Raw genomic sequence first — 25,385 nt, forward strand, 5'->3', positions numbered from 1 at the left:
ATGGCCTCCTCTGGACTCTCCATGTGCAGGACCTTGCACTTGCCCTTGTTGAATTCCATGAGGTTTGCATGGTCGCATCTCTCCAGGTCCCTCTGGATCCCATCCCTTCTCTCCAGCGCATCGACCACACGACACAGAGACTGAATTGAGGCTTAAAACTCACACTTACTGAAGGCGCCTCAGGGAATAAACGGTTTCTGCGGGGGAAGCGGGGCCTGCAGCACCCCCAACACAAGGCCTAGCGCCCCTGGGCTGGCTCACAATCCCACCCCACCCGGCTGGCGGGCGGGCGGTCCGCGGCTCCCTGGCCCGCTCCCGCCCCTCTCCTCTGAGCCCGCCCTGCCCCGCAGATCCTGGCAGGTTGATAAGGACAGCGGCTGCTGGCACTGAGTTTAGTGGGCGTAGCGACGGCGGCAGCGTGTAGAGCTGCCAGGACCGAGCCGAACGGAGCGGGTGCGGGCGGACTCGGTCCATGGTCCATGCTGCCTACGGGCTGCGGCCGGCGGTGAGAACGGGGCCGGGCGGCGGGAGCGGGGCCATGCGGCGGAGGCCTTGCGGGCCGCTGATGGTGCTGGGCCCTGCAGGTCGGCTGCGGCGCTGTTGGCGGCATTGGGCGAGGGTGCGGGCCGGCGGCGGGAGCTGGAGCGGCGGGCGGCGCGGAGCTCTGCTCTCCTGCGGCGCTGGTGAGTGCGGCCGGGCCGGGCCTAGCTTCCACCCCGCGGTGGCCCTACGTCGGGTCCGGGGTCCGTGGTGCTGGCAGGGCCGGTGTTTGTGTTCTCCCGCCGGGGAAGCTGAGCCCGTCCGTGCCCCCAATGCTTTCCCTTGGCGCTGTGTTTCTCCCCGCCCAGGGGCAGTGAGGAAGAGGAGCAGGCGCCGCCAGAAGCCGGCTCCAGCAATGGACGAGGTGAGCGCTTCCCACTCGGCCTCGTGTCTCTTCATGTCACATTGGCCCTGGGCCTGATCGGGGTTGAGCCAGTTTCAGTGTTGGACGTCCTTCCAGTGCTCTGCATCGACTGGAATCCCCTATCCCTCAATCTTTTTCCTCCCACTTTCGCCCTTGGTGTTAGCTTGGAGCTGTGCTGCAGTAATCCAGGTCAGTGATGAAGTGCCTGTGGGCCTGACCAAGGTGTGGTGTTTGTCACTGGTTGATGAAGGGGAGGTTGACTCTGGAGAGCTGTCTCCTCTTATGACTCACAGCTATCTTGGGTCTTCGAGGCTTTTGGCAAGCCTGGCTGCGTTCTCTGTATAGTTGCTGGCCAGAATACCCACCACACCATTTAGAGGGTTCAGTTTCTTTTTGTGGCACCTAAAAGAACAAAGCTAGTTTAGAGGCAAATGGGGAAGATCTAGGTTTGGACCTGATAAATCTTCTCCTCTTGCAGACAACAAGCCTTCACCCAAGGAGCTGGAGGAGCTGGAACTGCTGAACAGAGCCTTAGAGAAGGTGCTGAAAGTCAGGAAAAGCATCTTGAAAACTCCATTAGAGGCCCAGGGAGCTACAGGAGAGAAATCTGCAGGTGAGGAACCTGCTCTCAAGAATGCTGAAGAGCAGCAAGTGCCTGTACCTGTTGAGGATGTTCCTGTGAGCACAAAGGTGAGATCTGTAAGCAAAAAGCCTGCCTCTTTGAAAAAGCCCTCTCCATACCAGCTAAAAGCCCCTTATAGGACTGACCCAGAGGTGAAAAAACTGCAAAACAAAGCCTCATCCAGATGTGTTTCTCGAAGTCCCAGGACAGCTGGGAAGAGCTCCTCAAAAGGGGTAGTTTACAAACAAGGAAGGAGTCCTAGGAGACCAGTGAGTGCCGGTGCCAGAGAGGTCTGTGCTCCATCTGAACCCCAAAAGGCACCTCGCTCATCCAGATCTGCCCTGAATGAGCAGCAAAGGTTTTCTATAGGGGATTCAGCTGGGGAAAAGAACTCTGTAGCTATTGGCAGGCAGTCACTTGATCCAGGGAAGAAAAGTTGTGGTTTCCTGGGAGAGTCCAGCAAAAAGGAGAACCCTGCAGCTGAAGGAGCACTGGGAAGGAGCACCTCACCTTGCGGAGTCACCCTGCAGGAAAAGGGGTAAGTGCTGAGAGATGGGCACCTCTGTCTTGTTCTACTCAACACTGACTATGACTAGCACATCTGCGAAGCCTGGTCTCTCCTGCTGTTCTGGAGGCCTCTTGGTTTCACTACCCCCTTCAGATCTTCCTCAAGAGGAAGGATCCTCTACAATTTAAAAGCCTTTATTGTGATTGTTCTTGTTTTAAGGGCTTAGTTTTGGATGGCTGGGACTCTGAAAGTCTTTAATTAAAACTCTTTGATATTTCATAGCCCCTTGTGATTGTTTTGGAAAGCTGCCTCTAGAGCTTTCTCAAGCCTTAGTTGTCCTCTGAGTGCACTTTCTATTACAGTTTAGTGATTTTTTTTTTTTTTAGTGGTTTGTTTGGGTTTTTTTGCACAATGATAGTACATAATGCAAATATTCTCTCTCTGTCATGTGCCCAGTGCTGTTTGAAGAGATGGCATCTGGGATTTAATACTGTCCCCTTTAACCTGTAAGATACTGCCTGTGTAACTACACAGATCAGTATTGACTAGAATGCAGTTGTTTCAAGTATTTGGTGTAGGAAGAATGATGTATGTTACTGAGATACTCGGTAACTGTGGAAAAGTGGCAAAAGAATACTTGGAAGTTTTGCTTCGCATTCAGACCAGTCTCTGTTGAAATAATTTCTGTGTTCTGTCTATTCTGTGCTTTAAAGAAAAGTGAAGTTCAGATCTGATACATGTCTGTCCCTGGAAAATTTTGAGGAATAGCTCTCAGCTGCCACAAACCCTGTGTTTGTGCAAGGAGGGAATTATTGTTCACATGATGTTGGAACAGACATAGGACACTGAGTGACAGTTGCTGGGAGAGCAGGAATCTGGATTCAAATGTTTGTTAACTTAGTCCCAACTGTTGTCTTGTGTTCAGAGTCTGCACGTGACTGTAGCTATAACTGCCAACCCATATGTTTTTGCAATAACGAGTTAGGGATTGGCCTACTTTGGGATTAAGATGCATATTCCCTGTGGAAACTGAAATATCCCTTTCCCATTTCTTTGTGATATGGTGCTAAGCAAAGCTGCCTTGTGGCTCAGGTACAGCTGCAGAGTCAGCCTATAGGGATCAGCTTCCCTGAACAGGTTGGTTCCACATCTGTACTCTGCCTTGCCAGGGCTTTGCTCCCAGCTCCTCACCTTGGAGGAACCTCTGAGGGCTGGTGCTAGGCTGCAGGAGCTCTCCTAAATTGGCTCAGTAATGCTTATGGAGGCATATAATCCTCCTTCTTCCTCCTTCCTTGAGGTCGGCTGAGGGCAGTGGTGGATTCCATCTCCACGGTTACTGACATCTTCAGTTACAGCTTAAATTCATGTCAAATTTAGCCAAAATGTCATTCTCTCTGTTTTGAAGGCAAGGTTCAACTGCTCTTCAGCAGTCAGGATTGATGCTATTTGTGTTTTGCAGGTGCCAGCTGAAGCTGCCCCTTCCCTACAGGAAAGCCTATTTCAGGAACTTTAGGTAAGCCTAGCCTGAGCAGTCCAGAACTACTCCCTGCTTCAGGGCAGTGAGGAGGGCTCAGGTGGGGGAGACCTGGCTGGTTTGTGGGTGACAGGGAGGTACTGACCCCACAGTGTGTGGAGCCTGAACCTGGGGCAGGAGAATGGTCCCATACAGCATGTCTCTGCAAGGCTGTTTCTGAGGATGTGTGTGATCATGCTATTCTAGCCACTAGAGTTAGTTTTGTTTTCAGAGTGCCAATTCCTGTTAATCCCCCTGTTGTAAGAGTACTGGAATGCTTTAATCCTGGGTTTAACAGGGCTGCAGAAGTCTCTGCTGGCACTCTGTACTTGTTGAAAGCAGGAGACCCTGTGAGGTGGGTGTCACTATACCCTGTGTTTCCGTGCTGGTTGCTGGCCTGAGCTGCTCTGCTGGGGCAGCTCTCTGCCTGGAAGCACCAGGGCTGTGTTTGTTTGAGGTGATCCCTGCTGGTGAACTCTCTTAAATGGAGCCAATTACAATGTTGCCGCACTGGTGGCATGTGAACTCGAAGCATATCATCAGTTCTGTTGTCTCGCCCTACCTATGTTTTTAGCCCATAGGCAGCAACAAATCTTCCCTTCCTTTCTTGAGGGGTAAGTCATCTGCATTTCTGTACATTTACTCTGTTAGTAAATGTGTACAGAAAGAGCGGACAGGACACATTCTCACCCTAGCTTTTCCCACAGGGATTCCTTCATATTCATCAAGACTCTAATTCTTTTTTGGGTTTTGGACAAAGTGATACATTTGGCAAGAAACATGACAGCAGTACATCAGTAACAAGGGTGCAAAACATAGAGGATTTGCACCCCTGAAACTTGCTTCAGTGCCCATAACGCCTGGTAACTTCCTGTACCAGTGGTGCAGGTGGTTAGGTTTCTGGCAAATCCAGTGCTTAGTCCATTCCCCAACCCTCTGGAAGGGTTTCCCACCATTGCCTTTGAGAAGTTTTGCCATAAATCAGCAGACATCTCATCATGTAATTTGTCCAGATGATAAGTTTAAAACCTCTCTTAAATCTGGCTGTAGCTCCTTGTGCTAGCCTCAGGAATTCCTCTTCCTCTTGGGAGTTGTCATTTATAAAACGCCAATTTGTTAGTTGCCCTCAGTGAGTTGTAGAGACTTGATTCTCTTAATTTTCACTTGTAAATTGAGATTTTTGGCATCCTAATCACTCTGGTATAATTTTACACTTTTCACTATTACTTTCAACTCAGTGACAGATTGAAAATAACCTTTGCTCTGAAGATCCCTTTATAAAGGAAACACATCTTGCCTGATAACTTCTTTTCTCTTCCCTTAACCTTGCTATTTCTTTGCATAATGTGTTTCTGAAAACTGCAGTTTCTACCATGATTGAAAAAAAATATTTGGCTGGAGAAGAGACACACACACTTGGGTTATGCACTGCATAACTATTTGAAGCTTCCTTGTGACGGTTGTCACTTTTTGCAGCAGGTTTTGGGAAGCTGGTTCTTTAAAGTTGTCCTTTACTTATGATGGAGGGGAGATTGAGATGAGGTCTTCAGAAGAAGCTCTTCCTTGTGACGGTGCTTGAGGCGCTGGCACAGGTTGCCCAGAGAAGCTGTGGCTGCCCCATTCCTGGCAGTGTTCAAGGCCAGGTTGGATGGGGCTTGGAGCAACCTGGTCTGATGGAGGGTGTTCTTGCTTTAAGCTCCCTTCCAACCCAGACCAGTCTGAGATTCTATGTTGAAGGCTGTAACTGAAAAGCACCTCTCTTTCATTTAACACTATCATTTGTGCAAGACTTTTTAATCCTGGACTCTGATGAGGTCCTGGCCAGCTTACTCGTGATACTGTCCTCAAACCTGTATGTTTTGCACAGCTGTTACTGATGCACTGTTGTCATGCTTCTTGCCACATGTACCACTTTGTCAAAAAAGGATTAGAGGAAAGTCTTCAGGAAGTTTGGAATCCCTGTGGGAAAAGCTAGGGTGAGAATTTGTCCTGTCCACTCTTTTCACCACATTTACTAACAGAGTAAGTGTACAGAAATGCAGATGACTTGCCCCTCAAGAAAGGGAGGGTTAGTTATGGGCTAAAAACATAGGACAGTAGCAAAGAATTGACATGCTTTACAGAACTACGTTGTCTCTCTTCTGATGGTTGTAAATTCTTCCCCTCAAAACAAGCTGAAAGAGACAAAACAGGTGTTTTGCAGTATCTAATGCTTTCTGCAGGGTTTCCTTGTGGATTTAATACCAGCACTCAAAAATGAGGAATTAATGGCTATTTAATAACCTGTAAAAGAAAGGGGTGAGGAAGATGCTTGTATCTGAAGTGATACTGGTGTGTTACAGAATGTCATATGATGAGTCATAGCTCAGTGTGAGCACACTTGCACAGTGGATCATAACTCCTCCACCTCCTGCCCCTTTTGAATTTTCAGGGCATGGGAGAGATGTCATCTCTGCCAAACAAGTGCAGATGCAGCAGCTGCCAGGACCCATTTTGTAGAGAGGATCCAGACAACAGTATCCTTTCTTGGCTCTCAACCCCTTCCACAAGCGTAGGGTGCAGTACAGCAGCACCATTGCAATTGCTACGGTGTGCTCCCATCTGGAGAGTTATGTTTTCAATAACCGGAGTTCAAGCTGGGTCTCTATGAGGTGTTTTGTTGGTTTATTTTTTTTCAATTGTGCTGCTCTTGAATAGTCACAAATCTTTAGCTCCAGAGAATCAAGGCCACAAGGCCAACATGCCAGGCAGATCTGCAGCATCTGGCCTTCCCCCTGCAATGCCACTACACAGGCATCTTGCCTTCTACCCCGACTCCAACTAGCCAGGCCCTGGGTTCAGGGTGGTGCACAGAGCTGGTGTAACCTTCCTTAAGCTGCTGCTGTTTGAGTTCTGTTCACCAAGGCCAGCCTTCAGTCCTGCAGAGATGGAGGAGGAGTTAAAGGTCCTCCAGGATGTCCCCTGCTTTCTGAGCCAGTATGTGGAAGCTGAGCTTGCAGGTAAGGATTAAAAAAAAGAGGAGCGAAAGGGTAGAAGGTGGAATAAGGATGGCTTAAGTGGGTTCCAGTCACATGTGTCTTGTGTTCTTGGCATGTGCTGGATGTGAGGGTCAGGAACATTCTCTGCTTAAAATGAGGGCTAGTGAACCCAAGGCCACTCTAGAAACTGGTATCTGGGGAGGAAGGTTTCAGTATTCTCATGCCTGCTGTTTTTCCTCTGCTTCTCTTCCAGACCAACCCACCCTGCAAAGAGAGTATGAAAGCCTTTTGACCTTGGAGGGTTTGCAAACCACAGTTTCCCAGTGCCTGCATAAGCTGCAGCTCCTGCGAGCAGGTGAGCCAGAGCCTGTTCTTGTAGTGGGATATGAATGTGGCCACCTGTGGTTGAACAGGTCTTTGCTATCTGTGCACACAACACTGTGATCCAACATAAGTTTTCTCCTGGTTATCATAAATGGTAATGTAGCATTTAAAATTCTCTGGTGGCAAACAAAGCTGTGGTATTTTTTTTGCCCCATCTGTGTTCAGGTGAGGTTTGGGACTTTGTAATTCTGGAGGGCTGGTGCGGGAGCTGTTGGGAGGTGGGAGAGGCTTCATGCCATAGCTTCAGATGTCGTGGTTGTGCCATTCCAAGGAGCTCATCCTGACTAAAACAGCATTAGTCACTCATTTCTAGGAAGAGTAATGACAAATTCTGCAAGTACAGGTTTAACTTGTACCTTTCTGCCTCCTGCCAACTCTTCCACCCTGGCAGCTGTGGAGTCGCAGAGGAAGATGCACCCAGACTGCACTGGGAACATGGGAAGCTGCTCTCCAGCCTGTATTCCTTCCAGGGGACAGATGTATGACAGTGCAGGCATGCTGGCTGTGCCTCTCCTTTGTTACTCCAGTTTCCAGGAGCTGAGGGACCTGTTTGCCTTGAAGCTGCAGGTGTCAATACTGCACCAAGAAATTGCCTTACAAAAGGTGAGTCCATAAAAGGGTTTGTGATCCAGTGTAGGGAAAGAAAAGGGCCGTTATAGGGCAACAGCTGACATATGGGGTAGCAACAGGGCAGCGAGCACTCCCAGTGATGTTTCTGTGTTCATGCTTCATGTCCAAGTCCCATCAGTGCTTTGCTTGCTTTGTGAATGGTATTCTTCTGTTAAGGCCAGAGCAAAGGTGCTTAAATGTCTGACCCTCTCCTGATAAGATACTCTTTTTTTTTTTTTTTTTTTTTTTTATTTAGCTACTCTGAAAAAGTTTGGCAGTGGAGGATGGTTTCTGTAATACCTCACGACCCCCTTTGGCAGCTATTACAGTCCCATTAAGGCACCCACTGTCATTCTGTCCTGAGTGACCTCCAGCTAGTGAACTCCTCTGCTGTCTGTTCCTTTCCTTTTAAACCTCAAACCACTGTGCTGCTAATTGGGATTTTACTATTCTGAGGCTGCCTATAGGAACATGGTGGGAGATCAGTCTCTTGACCAGCCTGAGCAGAGCAGCAGCAAAGGGCAGAGAAGAGCAGTGAAATCACATCTGCTCCTTTGACCTAACCTTTGCTGTTGACCTTTGCTTTGGAAAAGTTATTTCCTGTAAGCCAGGGATGAGTTACTCATAACTGGCCATGCTCCTCCTTCTGGCTGAAGATAAATTGCTGCCTGTCTTCAGATGGGACATTAGCACCATAATCCTGAATTATGGGTAATGAGGGTTTGATTTTTATCTGCCAAGAATGAAGTAGTGACCCACTGCCTGCTGCTTTGTTGACTGACTCTATTTCCTCTGCACATGTCTCTAAATCTGTGCTTTTAGCTGGGTATCTGCAGCAGCTGTGTGCAGGAAAAGTTGAATTCTTTGGACAGGTGAAGTGAATAGACTTGGTACAAGATAAAGACCCTGGGAAAGGATGTGCATACATATTTCTGGGTCAAGCCTGTTGATAGCCTTTCTGTGGAGAAATACCAAGAATCATAGAAATACCTGGTAGCTCTTAGCCTGTTTTTGGTAAAGGCCTCTTTTCTTATGCATCAGGAGCAGGCCAGGCAGATGGAAAACAGAAGGGTCTCTCTCTTTGATAGAACAACACTATAGTGCTCCCTCACGTGCTAGTTTTCCCCTTAGGTAGGTTTCATGTCTGCAGCTCTTAACTCTTACCAGAGATGAGCAACTGTGTCCTGTTTCCTGTCCCTGTGCAGATCCCCTGTACTCTGTTCTATTTGGGTCTTCCTTTGTTTCCACCCCTGGAAAATGTTTTCAGGGAGGTGACTGACACCTGCACCATACTTCTGGAGGGCAGTGTGTACAGCAGGCTGTGTAGATTTTAATGTGCAGACTGCTCAGACTTCATTAGCTGCTGTCATCTGAAAACCATATCCCAGGCAAAATGTCTTTCTGAGCAGTCATACAAGAGTGGGGCTCCTTCCTGGGGAGGAGTGCAGCTTTGTTCTGTTTGGGCTGGAGCTGGCCACTTGCCTATGATGTGTGGACTTATGTGGCCCAACTGAGAGGTGACAGGAGCAAATGGTTGAACTACTCATTGCATAAGTGCTTCACTGTTTGGTTGGAAAGCTCCTGAATCAACATCAGCTTCAGCTTCTAGCAGGATGCTGATTTTTATTCCAGTGCCAGGCTGGCTCTGCAGCATTTATCTCTGCTCTGGGAACACTGGGTGGCTGCTGGTGCACTTCATGAGTAGAGGATGAACAACTCTGCCTTTGTTGAATATGACAAAAGAGAATACCTGCCTATCAATCAGCGTGCTATTAGTCACACTGCTCTGGTTAGGTACCACTTGTAATGCAGCCACGTCATTTCATGGCATCCCAAAAGTACATGCTGGCTATGGTGATGTATCTCCTTTGCTCCAGGTCATGATGGCAGAACTCCTGCCTGTCCTGGAGGCCAAGCCCTGGCCAGAGGCCTCTGCAGCGCAGCTCTATCGGGCCATGTACACGCAGCTCTGTGAAGGGGGCAACAGATTTCCTGTGCTGGTGAGGGATGAACTGGCAGACTGAGCCCATGGGAAACTCCTCCTGGCCATTGACGTAACCACAATTTTTAAGCAATAAATGTTTTCTTTTCTGTTAACTTTTTTTATTCTGCCTGTTTGTCCAGCTCATTTTCAGGGGCTTGTTTTTCTTTTGTGGGTTTGTTGGGTTTGGTTTTTGGTTGGTTGGTTGTTTTTTCCTTTTATATCACTTTTATGACCTGCTAACTCTGAGGTTTTGTAATGCCCCTTCAGAGATTGAGACATTCATTGTTACTTTTCTTCCAAGGTCTGTCTCTGTTTCTAGCTGTAGATTCCTGGCTGCCTCAGTCAGGACACCAGGCCTCTATACGCAGACAGCATAGCAGGCAGTAAAACATGCTTTGTATGGATCAGATAGCCAGTCTGGTGGGGAGCAGCCTTCCTGCATCTAAAAATCCAGAGAACCTGTGCTGCTGCTTCCCTATTACTCCGATCACCAGCTGGCATATAACCAGCATTATAGCAGTCATTGTCTAATATTTCAGAGTCCAGAGGCCACAGAGATGCTGAGAGGGCTGGAGCAGCTCTGCTCTGAAGTCAGGCTGAGAGAGCTGGGCTGGTTCAGCCTGGAGAAGAGAAGGCTCCTTAAGGGGAGACCTTGTAGGCCCTTTAGGCACTGGAAGCTCCTCTAAGAAACCTGAAGAGGGCCTTTGGACAAGGCCTTGCCAACACCAGCCTAGGAAAGGGATTCTCCTCCTCTGCTGTGCTCTGGGAAGACCCCCCCCTGAAGTCCTGATCCGGCCCTGGGGCAACAGCACAAGAGGGACATGGAGCTGTTGGAGTGAGTCCAGAGGAGGCCATGGAGATGCTGCAAGGGCTGGAGCAGCTCTGCTCTGGAGCCAGCCTGAGAGAGCTGGGCTGGTTCAGCCTAGAGAAGAAGGCTCCTTAAGGGGTGACCTTAGAGCAGCTCCCATTGCCTAAAGGGGCTACAGGAAACCTGGAGAGGGGCTTTGGACAAGGGCCTGTATGGACAGGACAAGGGGAAGGGCTTTAACCTGCCAGAGGGGAGACTGAGATGAGCTCTTAGGCAGAAGTTCTTCCCTGTGAGGGTGCTGAGGTGCTAGCACAGGTTGCCCAGAGAAGCTGTGGCTGCCCCATCCCTGGCAGTGTTCAAAGCCAGGTTGGATGGGGCTTGGAGCAACCTGGTCTAGTGAAAGGTGTCCCTGCCCATGGCAGGGGTTTGGAACTGGATGAGCTTTAACGTCCCTTCCAACACAACCCGTTGTGTGATTCTGTGATCTGTTCTAAATCAGGCTGGTGAAGCAGCCCAGTAGATGGCACCCAGCCCTTTCTGTTCCAGCTGAACAGAGCCAGGAGCTGCCTCCTGAGGGGACTACACAGTGTTCTGCCCGTGGAAAACTCAGATCCAGTGGCACTTCTGACGTTGTCACTATGGAAAAATTCCAGCTTTGGTTCTTCCTGCACCCTAGGTTTTGAAGGTAATCCCCAAATCCCTTGGCATTTCGATGTGACAATTGAAGCAGAGCCTTAGAGTCAAGTGGACTATCTATGCCTGTGATCACTTCGAAGTGATTTTGGGGGTGGGCCTCTGTGTACTGCTGCTTATTGCAGTGACTTGCAACATATCTCTTTGCTGGACATGGGCTGTTTGCCTGGGGGTATTTAGCTCTTTGCAGTGCTGACAGGGATCATTATTTTTCCTTCGGCTTTGTTCAAGGCCAGAGTGAGTTGTCTGGCCCTTTCTGACACTTGGATTTCACAAAAAACCCTTCATATGACAGATGAGAATCAGCATCTCTCACTTTAGTTTTTTGATCATATTGCGTTCAGTTCTTTGTAAATAGTATTTACTTTCCCATGGAGTCTGCAGTCAAGGCAGGGGTTTGTTACCTTTTTCCTTCCCTGCAGAGGAGTCTTGTGTGATTTATATCTGTATGGTCTACAGGGGCCTCAGGACTGGAGGATTGCAAGGTACTGATTAAAGGCTGCTCATAGGAAGGAGGAGGTGCTGCCTCCTGAATTACTATGTTCGTATGCTATGGGTATTAATATCTGCAGGATTGAATGTTAGAGATGATGTTTGGTGTTGTTAATTGCCATGCTGTAATCCATAACTTGTGCCTGTAAGCCCTGCATGAGTCATGGAGCATCGGCTTCTGTGTGCAGAGCAGGCCAGTGTCATTTGGCAGGAACTCCAGTGCCACAGCAAGGACTGCATAGGTGGGAAAGGACCGTGAAGAAGAGCCCAAGCCTGCAAAAATGGCCTTGCAGGGGTTGTTACAAGCTTAAGAGGCAAACTGGCGCCACAGGAGGGGTGCAGAGAGCATGGGGACCGGCAGGTAGCTGGGTTGTTGTGTGCCTTTTGGTGCAGTGGGCTTTTATTGCTCTTCCCACACTGTGTAAGAGGCATTTTGTAACTTTCATGCATGTGTAAGACTTTAAATCATGTGAATGACTCACTTCTTCAAATGAGTCTTGTGCTACAGCAGAGATAAAGATTTAGTAGCAACCTCAGAGGTTGGGGGGGGTCTTTTCATTATGAAATGTGCCATTGTTATAGAGAGAAATTATACTGGTACATCAAATTGAGATGAGGGAAGAAGACAGACAAAAGGTAGTATTTGTGATGCCAGGGGATAGTATTACAGAACTACAGGAAATGAGCAGTATTTTTGGAAAGTGATGGATGAGACCAGTGTTGGGTAGGCATGAGCTGAGATGAAGCAGGGTGAGGGTCGAATTAGCAGCTCTTATTCCTGCAATAGAGTCTTAAAAGGCTTTTGTGGTGGTTTTGGTTTGTTGTTTTTTTTTCCACTACTGTAGGATCTGAAGTGGGATCCCTTCAAGGGGACAAGTTTCCTCTTTTCTTTCCAGAGTCTGTGACTTTAAGCATTTCCAACTTGTATGGTTTGTCTTTTCCACCAGCTTCCTTCTTCTTCCCCTTCCTGCAACTTTTCCACTCACTGTTTTTGTTTCAGCAAATATGTTTGACCAGTGGGAAGTCAGACGCAGTGCTGCTGTTAGTGCACACTGAAATAACAAACCTTGTGCACTGCTCATCTTCGGTTAGTTCTGGATGTTCCATCCCTGGCAGTATTCAAGGTCAGATTGGATGGGGCTTGGAGCAGCCTGGTCTAGTGGAAGGTGGATCCTGCCTGTGGCAGGGGGTTGGAACCGAATGAACTGTAAGGTCTCTTCAACCCTAGCCAGTCTGGGATTCTGTGATTCATTGTGTTGGAACCTTTGAGGGATTTATCCTGCACGTGTTATCAGATAATACCACCAAGTGCTTGCTACAGGTCCCTCCTTGGAAAACACAGCATGTAGAGACAAAACAATGTGGCTAGGGATACTCTCCATCTAAATGAGAAATAATCTGAGTCAAGAGAGAAGGCAAAGCTCATGAAATGGAGGAATGTCCTGCCTCTTCCAGCCTTTTTCAAGGGTCTCTAGCAGCATGTGAGCAGTGATGGAGCATGACAGCCTGCTGAAATGATTGGATCTACAGCATGAGCAGAGGGTCCTACCCTGGGGCAAGGGCAGGAAGAACTCCCGAGTTACCTGGGCCTGGAGCACAGGTTATAGTTTGGAGAGGAAAAGCCAGATGGACTGAATGAAGTATAAGGGAGAACTTCATCAACAAGCAGTGTAAGATGGTAAGTGTTGAACTGGAGGAGAACTCCCAGCTCTCTCTGTAGATGACAAATTTGCTGTTGGTTTTATTCTCCAAATGAGCTTTCTGTGAGCTCCAGAGAGGTTACTTCATTAAAACACTGTATGGAGTTCAAGTCTGAGGCATTAGCACCTGAATCAGCAACTTGCTGGGCAGTGTGTGCTGCTGTGCCAGGCCAGGGCTTTGAGAAAGATCAATGGTGCTTTAAAGTGCTGAGACAGAAAAGAATTGGGGGGAATTATGTCCTCCACAAATCCTTTAATTGGTTGTGGGGTTTTTTTACCTAACTCAGTTTGTCCCCAAGTTACAGGATTGAATTTGAGTTTGGGATTTCCAGCTGAAGCTCTACTGAGAGACTTTGCTGCTAAATCTGGAAGTGATGATGTTGGGTTACATGTGAGTGCAAACCACACTGAGGACGCTGAATGTGGATAATGCAGGATGGATCCTCCACCTCCAGACTGTCTCAGGGTGTCCAATTCTCAGTAAGCAGTGAGTTGGAGATGCTTTAATAACGTTGTGAAGGCCAGGAGGAGGGACCATGTGGATTGTTTGCAGGCAAAGAGCCAGTTCACAGCTGAGCATTTCCAGTCTTGAGTCCCATCACCAGGCAGGGATCACTGAGAGGCTGTAGCAGGGGATGGATCTGACAACAGGGGCTCTTCACTTCTGGTCTGTAAAATGGAGTTTGCTATTATTTCACATGCTCATTAGCTTGGCTTTGCCACATCTATACTCTGCAGCAAGGCTTTCTTATTTTTCTTAAGCATTTACACTAGGACTGGCACAGCAAACATCTGAATTCAATGGAAGCTTCTTAGTCCTCCTTCAGTTCCATTAAAAAAAACTCTTGCAATCAAAAACCCTAATCGTGACTCAGCCCAACATGAAAACAATTCAGTAAATGGGTATTAAAATGTCTGTTATCCACTGTGCAGATCAAATACTACCTTTGTAACATCAAAACCACCATCCAGAAGAAACAATCTATTGCCTGGTAATTAATCTGAGCCCAGCTACAAAGAAGAGGGCAGGAACCTGTGTGCCACATGTGCCAGGGTAGAAAGAGCTGGTAATGGGAGGGGAAAACTGAAAAGCAGGTTTTGAACTGTAATTTCAGAAGGCAAGAAGTAACAGCAGTGGGTTATTTAGGCACGCAGAAATGTTTGACTTATTTTTAGACAGAACAAGAAAGATAATCAGTGGATCTGGAGTTCAGAAAGGAAAAAGCAAATAGAAGGAAGCTCTGAGTCAGTGGAAGAGACTGACCCTAAAGAAAAGCTGGTCTAAAACCTCACCTCCTGGTTGCTGAGAACACAAACTCCCAGTGGTGCTAATGATGGTTAGCCTTTTCTCAGCCCTTGTATTTTATAGGGGGAGACAATTTATTAGTCTCATTTATCTCCAGTTTAAGAAGAAACCAAGAGACAATGTACACATTCAGGTTGTTCAGACCTGAAGGGTCTGGTCATAAAGCAACTGGAGGGTTGCTTTATGTGCTGCAAATGAAGTTGTGGTGTAAATCATGCTGCACTTTTCCCTCTATTATACCTCATCTGCTGATGCAGCTGGCACAGCCTCTTAGCTCTGGACTTTGGAGAAATGAGAGATCTGAGGATCTCACCCATTTGGGGTTTTAGGTTTGTTTTTTTGGTTTTGTTTTGGGGTGGGTTTTTTTTTTTGCTGCTTCAATTTCTAAATTTCAGAATATAGAGCACTTTTCCCTTTTGGGATGAAATCTCTTACAGGATATAGTAGCAGTAAATCTTGGTTTTGCAATTGTTGGGCAGCTCAGTGCTGTTATTCATGGTGATGGGCATCTGTACATCTCACTGCCCTCAGGAAGAATTGTTTGGTACCAGCCAGGCACGTGAATGCACAGAAGGAGAGAGCGCAAGTGTAATAATTAAACCAAACCCAACCCCAAACACAAAAAACCCTACCTTTAAAAATTAATGAAACCATGAATAGTCTCCAGTGCTTTCATTAGGGTTGTGTGCCAGCTGCTTAATGGCACAGAATTCAGATTGCTGCGTGCAGAGAGGAAGCACGCATAGTATTCTTGATGTTTTTAACAAGTTTAGGTATATACATTTAAATGTAACCATGTGCTCTTGTGAGCCTGGAAGACTCCCTTTTCATGCCATTAGGATGTAGGGGGTGTTTGGCAAAATCTTTGCAACTGTTACCAATCAGAACTACCTGGTTTTGTCTGGTATTAAATGGTGTTTGTCTGGACCCACTACTGTGTTCTTCTGGAGTCTTCTTGTTGAGAGTGACAAAGGTGTCAGCAGTGATTATGTTATTCTTGCAAAAGCAAACCCTAAGAAATGGAGTTGTTTGAAAGAACAAACTGTTAGTCTTTGAATCATACATGGTTTGATGTCTCCTTCCTGTGCAGCATAAGTGCATGGTCCCCATTTACAGAGAGTCAAGCAGTTTCGCTTAGGACAATGCAAGTGGCATTGTTTTGTGGGTTATTTGGGTGGGTTTTTTTTAAGCACTAATTACAATAAAATAGCTTATTCTAATGTACTAGGTCTATTATCTGTAAGCCTTAAAATGAGTGTGTATGCCCTGTGAGTCGAACTGAGCTCTGCTTGTCCTTGCCCTGCTCCCTGCAGAGTGCCTGCCAAGGCTGGCCATGCATGAGGATTCCCAGCATCCTTTTGAGGGGCAGAGGAAGGACGTTAACAAAGTTGCTGTGGATCCACTTTTCTGCTAGTTAGCTTTTTCCTGTTTCTGCATCCTACCTTGTTCTCGGTGTTGTTTGTGTTGAGTATCTAACATGGGCTAGGCAGCTGATGGTGATGGGAGAGGAGCAGCAAAAGGCGCAAAGGAACATCCATGCGTGCTCCATCTGTAGCGGCATTGCAGAGTGCTGGGAAGAATGTCGGTACCATCAGGCAGATGATGCAATAATTCTTTTCCATCTGTTCTCGTCTATATTTGCACTCACAGGAAAGCTTCCTTCTTGTGAGACACAGCAATCTCTGGTTTCAAACACTGTCCCTGTTTCGGAAGTTCCTTTGGGAGCCTGGTGCTGGGAAATGCTCCAGTGGGGCTCACCACGCACCCAGAATAGTAGGGCCATGTCACCTAGCAACTCCTCACAACTGTAGAAGGCTTTGTTGGAGTGGATCAAGGTGACACTTAGCTGCTATTTTCAGACCTGCACTTCCTGCTGGCTGTTGCAAATTTATTTCCATGCTTTATTTATTTATTTGCTTGCCTTTTGCTGAATCATAGACCTGGAAAATACTTCTGAGGTCACTGCAATCCACAGCTCTGCCTCCTGATTGATTTTGCTGCTATTTTTCAGTTTTACATGGCACACAGCAACTCAAAATGGACTATTAGAAGTTGCCTGCGCTTCATGGATGTAGCTTTCCTGCTGCACAAGGTGTTTCTTCCCTGTTCTTTTGTCTTAAAATTAATGGAGCTGCTCAAAACTTAATGCTGCCTTTGCCAGGGCTGCTTCCACCGCCACAGTGGGATGGAAAGCACTGAGCCACCATGTGGGATGGCTCCAAGAGTGCACCCTGTGCAGCTTCCCCCTCACAGCCACTGCCTCTGGTAAATCCAGACATCACCATCTCCTCTCCATGGCATTTTCCCTCCCCCTGAGTCTGCAGCCTTTTAGCACTTAAGAGCCACCCCTCCATCTCCAGATAGCATTTGAAATGTGCAGAATGGGTGCATTCAGTGGCTGGATGTAATGGTTGCATTAAAACAGTTAAAGTCAGGCTCAGGAAAAGCCGTGGTCCCAGGGTCCAGCTGTGGTTTGGACCATCAGTGCCCATAGGCCACATGGTGGTTGATGCCATACTCACCTGCTCCTGTTTCCCTGCAACTCCTCAGGGCAGGATTACTGTGCAATAAATAGTTCTTCAGTGTTTCTTGTCCTCATCTTAATCTATTCTATGATTAATCATAGAATCACAGAATGGAAGGAAGGAACCTTAAAGCTCATCCAGTCCCAACCCCCTGCCATGGGCAGGGACACCTTCCGCTAGACCAGGTTGCTCCAAGCCCCGTCCAGTCTGGCCTTGAACACTGCCAGGGATGGGGCAGCCACAGCTTCTCTGGGCACCCTTTGCAAGCGCCTCAGCACCCTCACAGGGAAGAGCTTCTGCCTAAGAGCTCATCTCAGTCTCCCCTCTGTCAGGTTAAAGCCATTCCCCTTTGTCCTGTCCCTACAGGCCCTTGTCCAAAGCCCCTCTCCAGCTTTCTTGTAGCCCCTTTAGGCCCTGGCAGCTGCTCTAAGGTCTCCCCAGAAATCTTTTGCAGAAGCTGCACCCTACCATCCAAATAAAGGAAGAATTATTGATTTCCTCATAAGCCAGAGAGGAAAAAATGTTCAGGGAGATGTCTTAGTTCTTACAAACTAGTGGATTTGACAGCTGTGTGTGATAAGTTGCTGCGTGTGCTCTGCTGGAGTTTTTAGACAAATGAAGGTTGCTTGTTCAGAACACACTTCTCATGGGCATCAGGGCTGCCACTTTGTGGATTCCTACAACCCAGACCCCAGGATATGAGCTGTGTGTCCTGAAAATTAGCAACAAGGTGGGCACGTGTGAGTGCTACTTCTTTGCCTAGTGCGGGGATAGATGTGAACAGAGATTCTCTCTGATCATCTTTTCCCAGCAGTGTTTACCCTAAAATACATTGATTTCTGTCCTTGTTTCCAACCCCTTTACCTTCAAGTTTCTGGTGAAAAGGTGTAAATCCATCATCTATAAACCTGTTCTCCTTTCTACAAAAACTTCCTACACCACCATGTTAGCTCTGGGATGGAGGTGTAGGCCATTCTGAGTGCCACAGGACCATTCAGAGCAGCTGCCCTGTGCAGAGATGATGGGCTTTGCATGGTGAAGCTGTAAGCAGAGCAAATGTGGTGTGGGTGTCTATTTCAGCATTTCTGTGTGGCCTGCAAATTATTTTGGCTCTGTACCATCTACTTTTGACAAGTTGATATCCGTGTCTCTGGTTACCCACGGAATTACAGACCCCAAAGCTCCTTCCCCCTGCCCCACCGATGGGGGATGGGGACTGCCTCCTGCACATTTCTCCTCCTGGTCTGCAGTGGTGGTGGTCAGCATCATATTTGATTCTGGGCTTTCTTACTTGAAAATTTGTGTAATCAATCTGTTTTTGAGGGATCCCAGCTTCATTCTTCCTCACTTTAACTCTGTTTTGTAGAGTCATAAAATGGATTGGGTTGGGAGGGACTTTAAAGATCATCTGGATTTCTTGCTCAAAGCACAAGTTTTCCATTGCTCACCAAAGCTATTCACCCTCTCTGATATTTTTCTGTTCCTCTTAAAGAGAAGTTTCTGTTGTGAGGTTTTCCTTTCCTTCCTGAGCCCTTTGCTGCAGCCCTGAGATTTTCTCCTCATCACCTGGCCTGGGGCAGCATTCCTGCAGCAGGGATTGCTCCCGCTGCCCCATCCATCACAGGTGGGCCCTGTCCCTGTGGGTGTGTGTGGAGGGGTGTCATCCATCTCTGCTCTTCAACGTGACTCATCCAGCCCCAGCCGCACTTTTCACTTCTCCTGCGGGAAGAGGGAGAACACAGGCCAGTCTCTATTTCTGCTGTGAAAGTTACACCCTTATGTTAGACCAGGAGTTGGAGTGTGGAGGGAAGGAGCTGAGCACCCAGCATGGGGAGCTCCGCAGCCCCACCAAGGGAGGAAGTCTCTGTGCTCGCGCTGCACAGCCCAGCCTGAGCCCTTGTCCCCTCTCTCTTGGAGTCCGAGTTTTACAGAAATCACTGCAAAGTCAGAGAAGGATTGGCCCGGATTTGGCCTCTTTGCCTGGAGAAGGGCATGTTCATCCAGCTGCTTTCTACGCTTGAGGGCGAGAAATGTCCTGGAGGTGACCCTGTCCTGGTCTGAGCCCTGTGTGGGGCTGTCCTGATCCTGCTGAGGCTCTTGGCTGTTCTTTTCAAACCAGGGGCAGAGCCAGCATGCCTCAGGATTGCACTTCCCCTGTCTCCTGTGTCTGTGCTTAATAAATGTCTTTTAAACCATCTGGAGTTTTAGAGGGTCCTTATTCAGACATGGCGGCAGTGCTGCCTGCTGCTGCTTTGGAAACACTCTGATGAACTGTGTTTCAGTGTATATATGGAGGAGTTTGATAGATGCATGTATGTGTATACATATATGTGTATACATATGTGTATACATATATGTCTTACTCCTGTATCATTTTAAGCAGCTGCTAGTGGGTGCCGTGGTTTGTACCAGTGCAGGAAATACAGCATTTCTACAGTTGGATCGCATCCGTGTTGTCAAGTCAAATATTCAAACTCATCAAGGATCCCAACTTGAGACATAATAAACCATCATGTTTTTCTGACCAGTTGGAGCTTGCTTTTGTCACCTCCTGCTATTTCAAGGCCACTTACTGCTTTTCAGCACCACTTAAAAACCATTGTACAGCTCAATCCACTAATGCTGTCACGTTTTGATGGAATCATAGAATGAACTATGGAATGGTTTGGGTTGGAAGGGACCTTAAAGCTCATCCAGTTCCAACCCCGTGCCACAGGCAGGGACACCTTCCACTAGACCAGGTTGCTCCAAGCCCCGTCCAACCTGGCAAAGCCCTGAGTCATAGGATCAGAATCAGCTAGGTTGAAAGGACCTTTAAGATCACCAAGTCCAGCCTTGAGTCCTTTCAAAGTGATGAGTAGAGTCTGGAGGCATGGGGATGCGGGGGCTGGGGGTAGGACCAGCTAGAGCATCTCCTGGAGGGCTACAGCTCTATTTGGGGGCATCATCACATCACAGGTTCCTTGAGAGGCAGTTTGAAAGGTGACCAATCCATTGCCAGGCTTGTCACTGGAGTATTTTCTTTCAAACCCTGCTCTCAGCAGCAGCTAAACTTATTTTAACTGAAGTTTTCTTCAAGGTTAGGGTAAACACTTGTCGTGGTTTAAACCCAGTCAGGTAATTCGTTCGCTCACTTCCCCCCCCTTTCGTGCCTTCCCCCTGCTCTCGGAGGGACAGAGAGGAGAATCGAAAAGAATGCAACTCCCACGGGTTGAGATAAGAACAGTTTAGTAACCAAGGTATAACACAAATCACTACTGCTACCACCAGTGATAATAATGATAAAGGAAATAACAAGGGAAGAGAATACAACGCCTCAGCACCAGCTGACCGATAATTCGCCCCCCAAGCCCGACCAAGCACCGACCGATACCTCCTCCAACCCCGCAGTCCCCCAGCCCTTCCGGCTCACTCCCAGTTACATCCTGGGCATGACGTGCTGTGGTATGGAATACCTCTTTGGTCAGTTTGGGTCAAGTGTCCTGTCTCTGCTTCCTCCCGACTTCCCCTCCTCCCTGGCAGAGCATGAGGCTCACAAAGTCCTTGGCCAAACCAAAACATCCTTGTTATCAGCTCTGTTCCCGAGCTGAAAGTCAAAACACAGCACTGCACCAGCTACCAAGAAGGAGAAAAATGACTGCTACTGCTGAACCCAGGACAACACTTAGCGCAGATTTAAACCTGAACAGCTTCAAGTTTGACAAAGGTTCATGTAACTTAAGGAAGAGCTTAGCTTGGGAGCTATCAGCCTTATGAAGCACATTGACTGGAGAAGTTGTGCTGCCCTTCTTCCCCTCTAATGAGCCACCAGGAGAATAAACAAAACCCACTTTGCAGGACACCGTGTGCCGCACTGACTTACCTGGAGTTATTTTCCTGGTGCTCTGTATTTGTGCGGCCACAACCCCTGTGCTGAGGTCCCTGGGGTGGCACAGGTTGGGAATTCATCTGATGCCTCATTGACCTCCTCTTGTGTTATTTTGGATGTTATTTAAGAAACTAGAGCCAAGGAGAAACCCCAGAGCTGTTGCAGACCCCGCCACCTCCCTTACCATGCTAACAGGTCTCATGCAGCTTTCCAGACCAAGCCTGGATTAGGGCAGAGACTGATTCAAACCAGCTTTATTCCCTGCTTCCCAGAGTGGGATGATTTTCTTGAGGATGGTGTAGGCAAGATTAGTACCCATAAAAAAAAAGGGAGGATAACATGTCCCATGTCCAGACTGATGCCCAAACCTCCCTTTTCCTAGCTCAGTCCTGTCAGCTCCTCTGCTTCCCCATCTCCTCACCTCTCCACACAGCTTCTGCTGCAGAGTGGATTTTTCTCCCTGATTTTTGGCTTCCTCTTGGTTGATGCAGAAATGCAGCTGGGCCCCATCAGCCTGGGGGAAGCTCTGACCTGGGAAGGGCTCCAGGTGTCTTATGTTTGCTGCAATAACTCATTCCTTTCCTCTCTCCTTCGGGAAAACCAATTAAAACTCAGTGTGGGAGAAGTGATGGAGGTGGGAGCTGCCTTTCCGCCTCCTGCCCTTGCTTGGACAGTGATAATCCCAAATCTTCCTTCACCTCAGCTCCAGCCTCTTTCCTTGCAGGTCCCCTTCCTGGTCACCCTACATCCCCTCCAGTGCCACCCCAGTGGTGTCCCACCACCTGTGCAGAACTCGAGTCTTCTCCAGTCCAACCAGCAATACCAGTGAGGGTCCCCCAAGCCCTGTGCCAGGGGACAGAGCTGGCAGAGGGTAACACAGAAAGAGCATCTTGGAAGGAGGCAAAGGGGCTCTGTGGAGTGGCTGGAGCTCCTTGCAGCTTGTTGCTTTGGGGTTTCACTGCCCGTCGGGCAGCCTGAAGGGGTGCTTGGAGCGGTGTGGGCTGAAGGTGATGGGCAGCCAGGCCTGTTTCTCTGTTCCAGTGCTGCCTGGTCGAGGGCCAAGCTGGTGGAAACATGCAGACTGCAAAACCACATTCGGAGAGCAATCCCTGTTGGGCTGCAGGCCCGAAACAGTTAACAGGCGTTGGAGCAGAGCCGGTTCACCCACCCACCACATGAGATCACTGCTGCCACCACCAATCCTCGCTCCACTCCTTGCTCTGTCTGGCTGCAAAGGAGCCGGGAACCAGAGCTGGGAGTGAGAGCAGCAGCAGTGAGATCGCAGCCCGGCTGCATCGAGGCAGCCCAAGCTAAACAATGCTGACCATGTAGGATCCAGCCTCTTCTCTCCGTCACCAGCACAGCTGCAGCTCGTGGTGGTACAGCGACCGGCATCCAACCCACCTGCAGTTTGCACTGGTCTTTCCTGGGGTTTCTCGCCAACATGATGGGCTGCAAGTCCAACTCACTCACTTGCCTGCAGGGAGGAAAGCCAGGACTGCCGCTGCCAGCTGCCACTGACTCCACCGCCACGCTCAACAAGCTGGCCCTGGCCACGGGTGGGACGGAGAAATCCTGGTACCGCTGCATCTTCCCCTTCGGCATCGTCTCCGTGGTCATCGGCGTGGCGGCGACGTGCATCACCTTCACCATCAATGGCCCGCAGATGGACATTGCTAAGGTGGTCTCGGTGGCCACCTTGATCTTCGGGATGGGTCTGCTGGTGGCGGCCTATGTGTGCTGGCGTGCCAAGCGGGACAGGCAGCGCAAGAGGCAACGCCAGGAGCCTATCTCCTTAGAGCAGGGAGCCCTATGACCCGGGCTGGGGGCAGAGGCGCAGCTCCACCCGGAGCTCCCTGTTTAGACACCCTGCTCTGTCCAGCGCCCCGCTGCTCAGGGGTGACAGCACCGGCTTTGCCGCACCTGCAGGGTCCGGACCCTGCCCGAGGTCAGCTTGCCGTCATTGTCCACGCAGGAGCAGGCCCTGGCCATGAGGGGGGCTCCCGCGCGCTGCCCAGGACTGCAAAGGAAGAGCCTGGAGAGTGTCCCGAGGAGCGTGTCACCACGCACGGACCCGCTGCCCGTCCCCGCCACGCATCGCAGCGAGCCCACAGCACTGCCCGTGCTGGGCATGCCGAGACAGCCCGGTCAGCCCTGCCCGGCGTCAGAAAGAACCGATGCTGCTTCTGTCCGCTCGTGTTTTCCTCCTGCTGCGAGGACCCTCGTGGCTCCGGACGAAAGGAGTTTCCAGAGAAACCCGCTGGGTGCAGGGAGCGCCCGGAGAGGTGCGGGGCGGGGGAGGGCTTGCAGCAGACACCGAACGCCAGTGCGTGAGAGCGGCCGGCTCAGGAAAGCCACGGGGACAGCAGGGGGGACAAGGGGAGGTCTGGAGATGAGTGGGACGGGGAGAGCATGGACCTCCCCATGCAGGGAACCGAGCGGCTCAGGCTGCGCAGTCCCACGGGCAGCGGCTGTTGGATATTTGCAGTTTGCAGCGTGGCAAGCGAGGAGGAACCGGGCTCCTTCTGTCACCGTGCGTGTGATCCAGCCGTGGAATCCTGGGGGACCGGTCCTCACTGCGCGGGGTCCATCTGCCTGGGATGCCCAGGGACAGGGGGCTCGTGCTGTGAATTCACAGCAGCATCCCCCAGCTGTGGGAGCCTGAAAGCAATTCTCTTCCCAGAGAAGCAGCTGGAGTTGCATTAAAAAGGAGCAAATACATTTTTTCCACTTTTTTCTTTTTTTTTTTTTCTTTTTTGGAAACCGAATGCCTGCTCCTGTTCTTTTCTTTGAGCTCTTTACCCTAAAACCCAAGCATGAAGCGTGGGCGGGGGGGCGGGGGGGCTGTCTGGAGGCTCCGGGACGAGCTCTGCTCTGTGCCCTGCACCCAAAGAGGCCTCCCCAGACCATCCCTTCTTCAGACTCGGGTACTAAGGGGCTGTGCCAACAACTACAGAGTGCAGCCACCCTCTAGGCTGTCAGCGCTGGAGACTTTCCATGCGCGGCGGGAGAGAGGGAATAATGCCAAAAGCCACAAGCAGGGGCACGCGAGAGCAAAGCCGAGCTTGTGCCGGGTGTGTAGGGGAGCTGTGGGTCTGGGACACTCATGAGCGTGTTATGCTATATGCTACATGCCACCCTTTGCCCTCACCGGTTCTACCCCCATGAGTAAATTGTGCTCCATGGCTGAGAGAAGAAAGCCACTGTGTGCATGGTCCAGAGCCATGCCTGTGATACTGGGATGTTCTGGGCTATTAGGACTTGGAGTGCCAGTCGTGCAAAGGCATGTCCAGATACTGCAAGTCTGGGAGGTCTGGGGACACAAGTCTGACCCACACTGTACCCCTGAGTGGTCAGGAGATGCGGCAGTGCTGCCGAGGGGGCCCAGGGCTCAGCGGGTGATGAGTTGAGCCAGGGTTGAACGTGGGCTGTCTCTGAAGCCTGGTCCCTGCTTCAGGGTGTTTGTGCATCTGAACTTCACTGTTTCAGCTTGTCCTGGGGTAAGCAAACCAGTGGTGTGCAAGCTCAGGGGCTCAGCAAAGTGCTGGTTTATTGAGAACTTGAGGTCCTGGCTGAGTTTTATTGTCACTGTTATTACACCTTAGTTTTTAGATCCTCCTTCTTGTTCTAGTTTTCAGCAAACAGGCTTGTGGCTGCCTGTAAATGCCTCTGCTTCCACTTTGCTCATCCCACTGTTCAAAGCCACTGAAAGGGCCATCAGCCCTGCTCCTAATCCTGTCAACCTGCCCAAACCTAGGTTGCTTTTACAGTGCTCAGCCCTTCTCCTGCACTCTGAAAAGCAAACCTCATTGGAACAGGATGCAGGGGCGGGTTGTTCGGATGCATCCCAGGGAAGCCTCGTTAACCAGCCCCAGATTTCTGGCATCAGGCCCCATTGCATCCCACCCTTTATTGATCTGAAAACCTGGATTCCCCTCTTCTCCTGCTCCCACAGAGCAACTGTGGGCAGGGCAGTGCTTACCCATCCCAGAGAGAGCCTGGATGAGCCGGCACCAGCCCTGCCTGGTCCTGGGCTGAGAAGTCCCACACAGGCTGATACTCCTTTTGTGCCTGTTAAAGGCTTTGCTGGATTTAATTTCTGTATTAAAATGCACACACACAAAATCCCTCCTGCTGTCTGCAAGGGGGTTATTTACATGGATGGATCCCAGCAGGGACTGTGGCTGCTGCAGGCACTGGATGAAGGGCAAATACTGGAGAAATTCATCTCCTTAAAAGAGGGTCAAGCCGTTTTTTCGGCTGCAGGAATAGACGGATGGGGAAGTGAAACCCTGTTCAGCAAAGAAACTGAACGGAAGAAGATAAAATAATCTACATGGTCAGTCCTCACTCAGAGAGCAACCAGGGATCCAAACCATGCCACCCTGCTGACACCACTCCATGTTGCACTTCCTCAAGCAGTGTGCAGGATAGAGCTGATGGCGCTCCATTTGCTGGCAGACAACCCCACCGTCTCACCCTCATCCTTGA

General features: G+C 49.4%; 2 protein-coding genes across 2 annotated transcripts; both read left to right on the top strand.

Annotated features, from left to right (window-relative positions):
* Window positions 1-479: 479 nt before the first annotated feature.
* Window positions 480-10,043, top strand: TEDC2 (tubulin epsilon and delta complex 2). Its single transcript, XM_061473882.1, has 10 exons — window positions 480-505; window positions 585-683; window positions 849-904; window positions 1,383-2,064; window positions 3,494-3,547; window positions 5,979-6,063; window positions 6,438-6,546; window positions 6,779-6,880; window positions 7,301-7,512; window positions 9,396-10,043. The coding sequence occupies exons 1-10, from the start codon at window positions 480-482 to the stop codon at window positions 9,540-9,542; spliced, it is 1,572 nt and encodes a 523-aa protein (XP_061329866.1). The 3' UTR covers window positions 9,543-10,043.
* A 12,295-nt stretch (window positions 10,044-22,338) lies between these two features.
* Window positions 22,339-22,710, top strand: LOC133279806 (transmembrane protein 100-like). Its single transcript, XM_061473972.1, has one exon. It carries the CDS (start codon window positions 22,339-22,341, stop codon window positions 22,708-22,710), a length of 372 nt encoding a protein of 123 aa, XP_061329956.1.
* Window positions 22,711-25,385: the final 2,675 nt, after the last annotated feature.

The sequence above is a fragment of the Pezoporus flaviventris genome, unplaced genomic scaffold (genome assembly GCF_033815535.1).
Source record: "Pezoporus flaviventris isolate CSIRO_AGI_PZ_B2104156 unplaced genomic scaffold, CSIRO_AGI_Pfla_v1 ptg000078l, whole genome shotgun sequence".
In the NCBI taxonomy this organism is placed as follows: domain Eukaryota; kingdom Metazoa; phylum Chordata; class Aves; order Psittaciformes; family Psittacidae; genus Pezoporus; species Pezoporus flaviventris.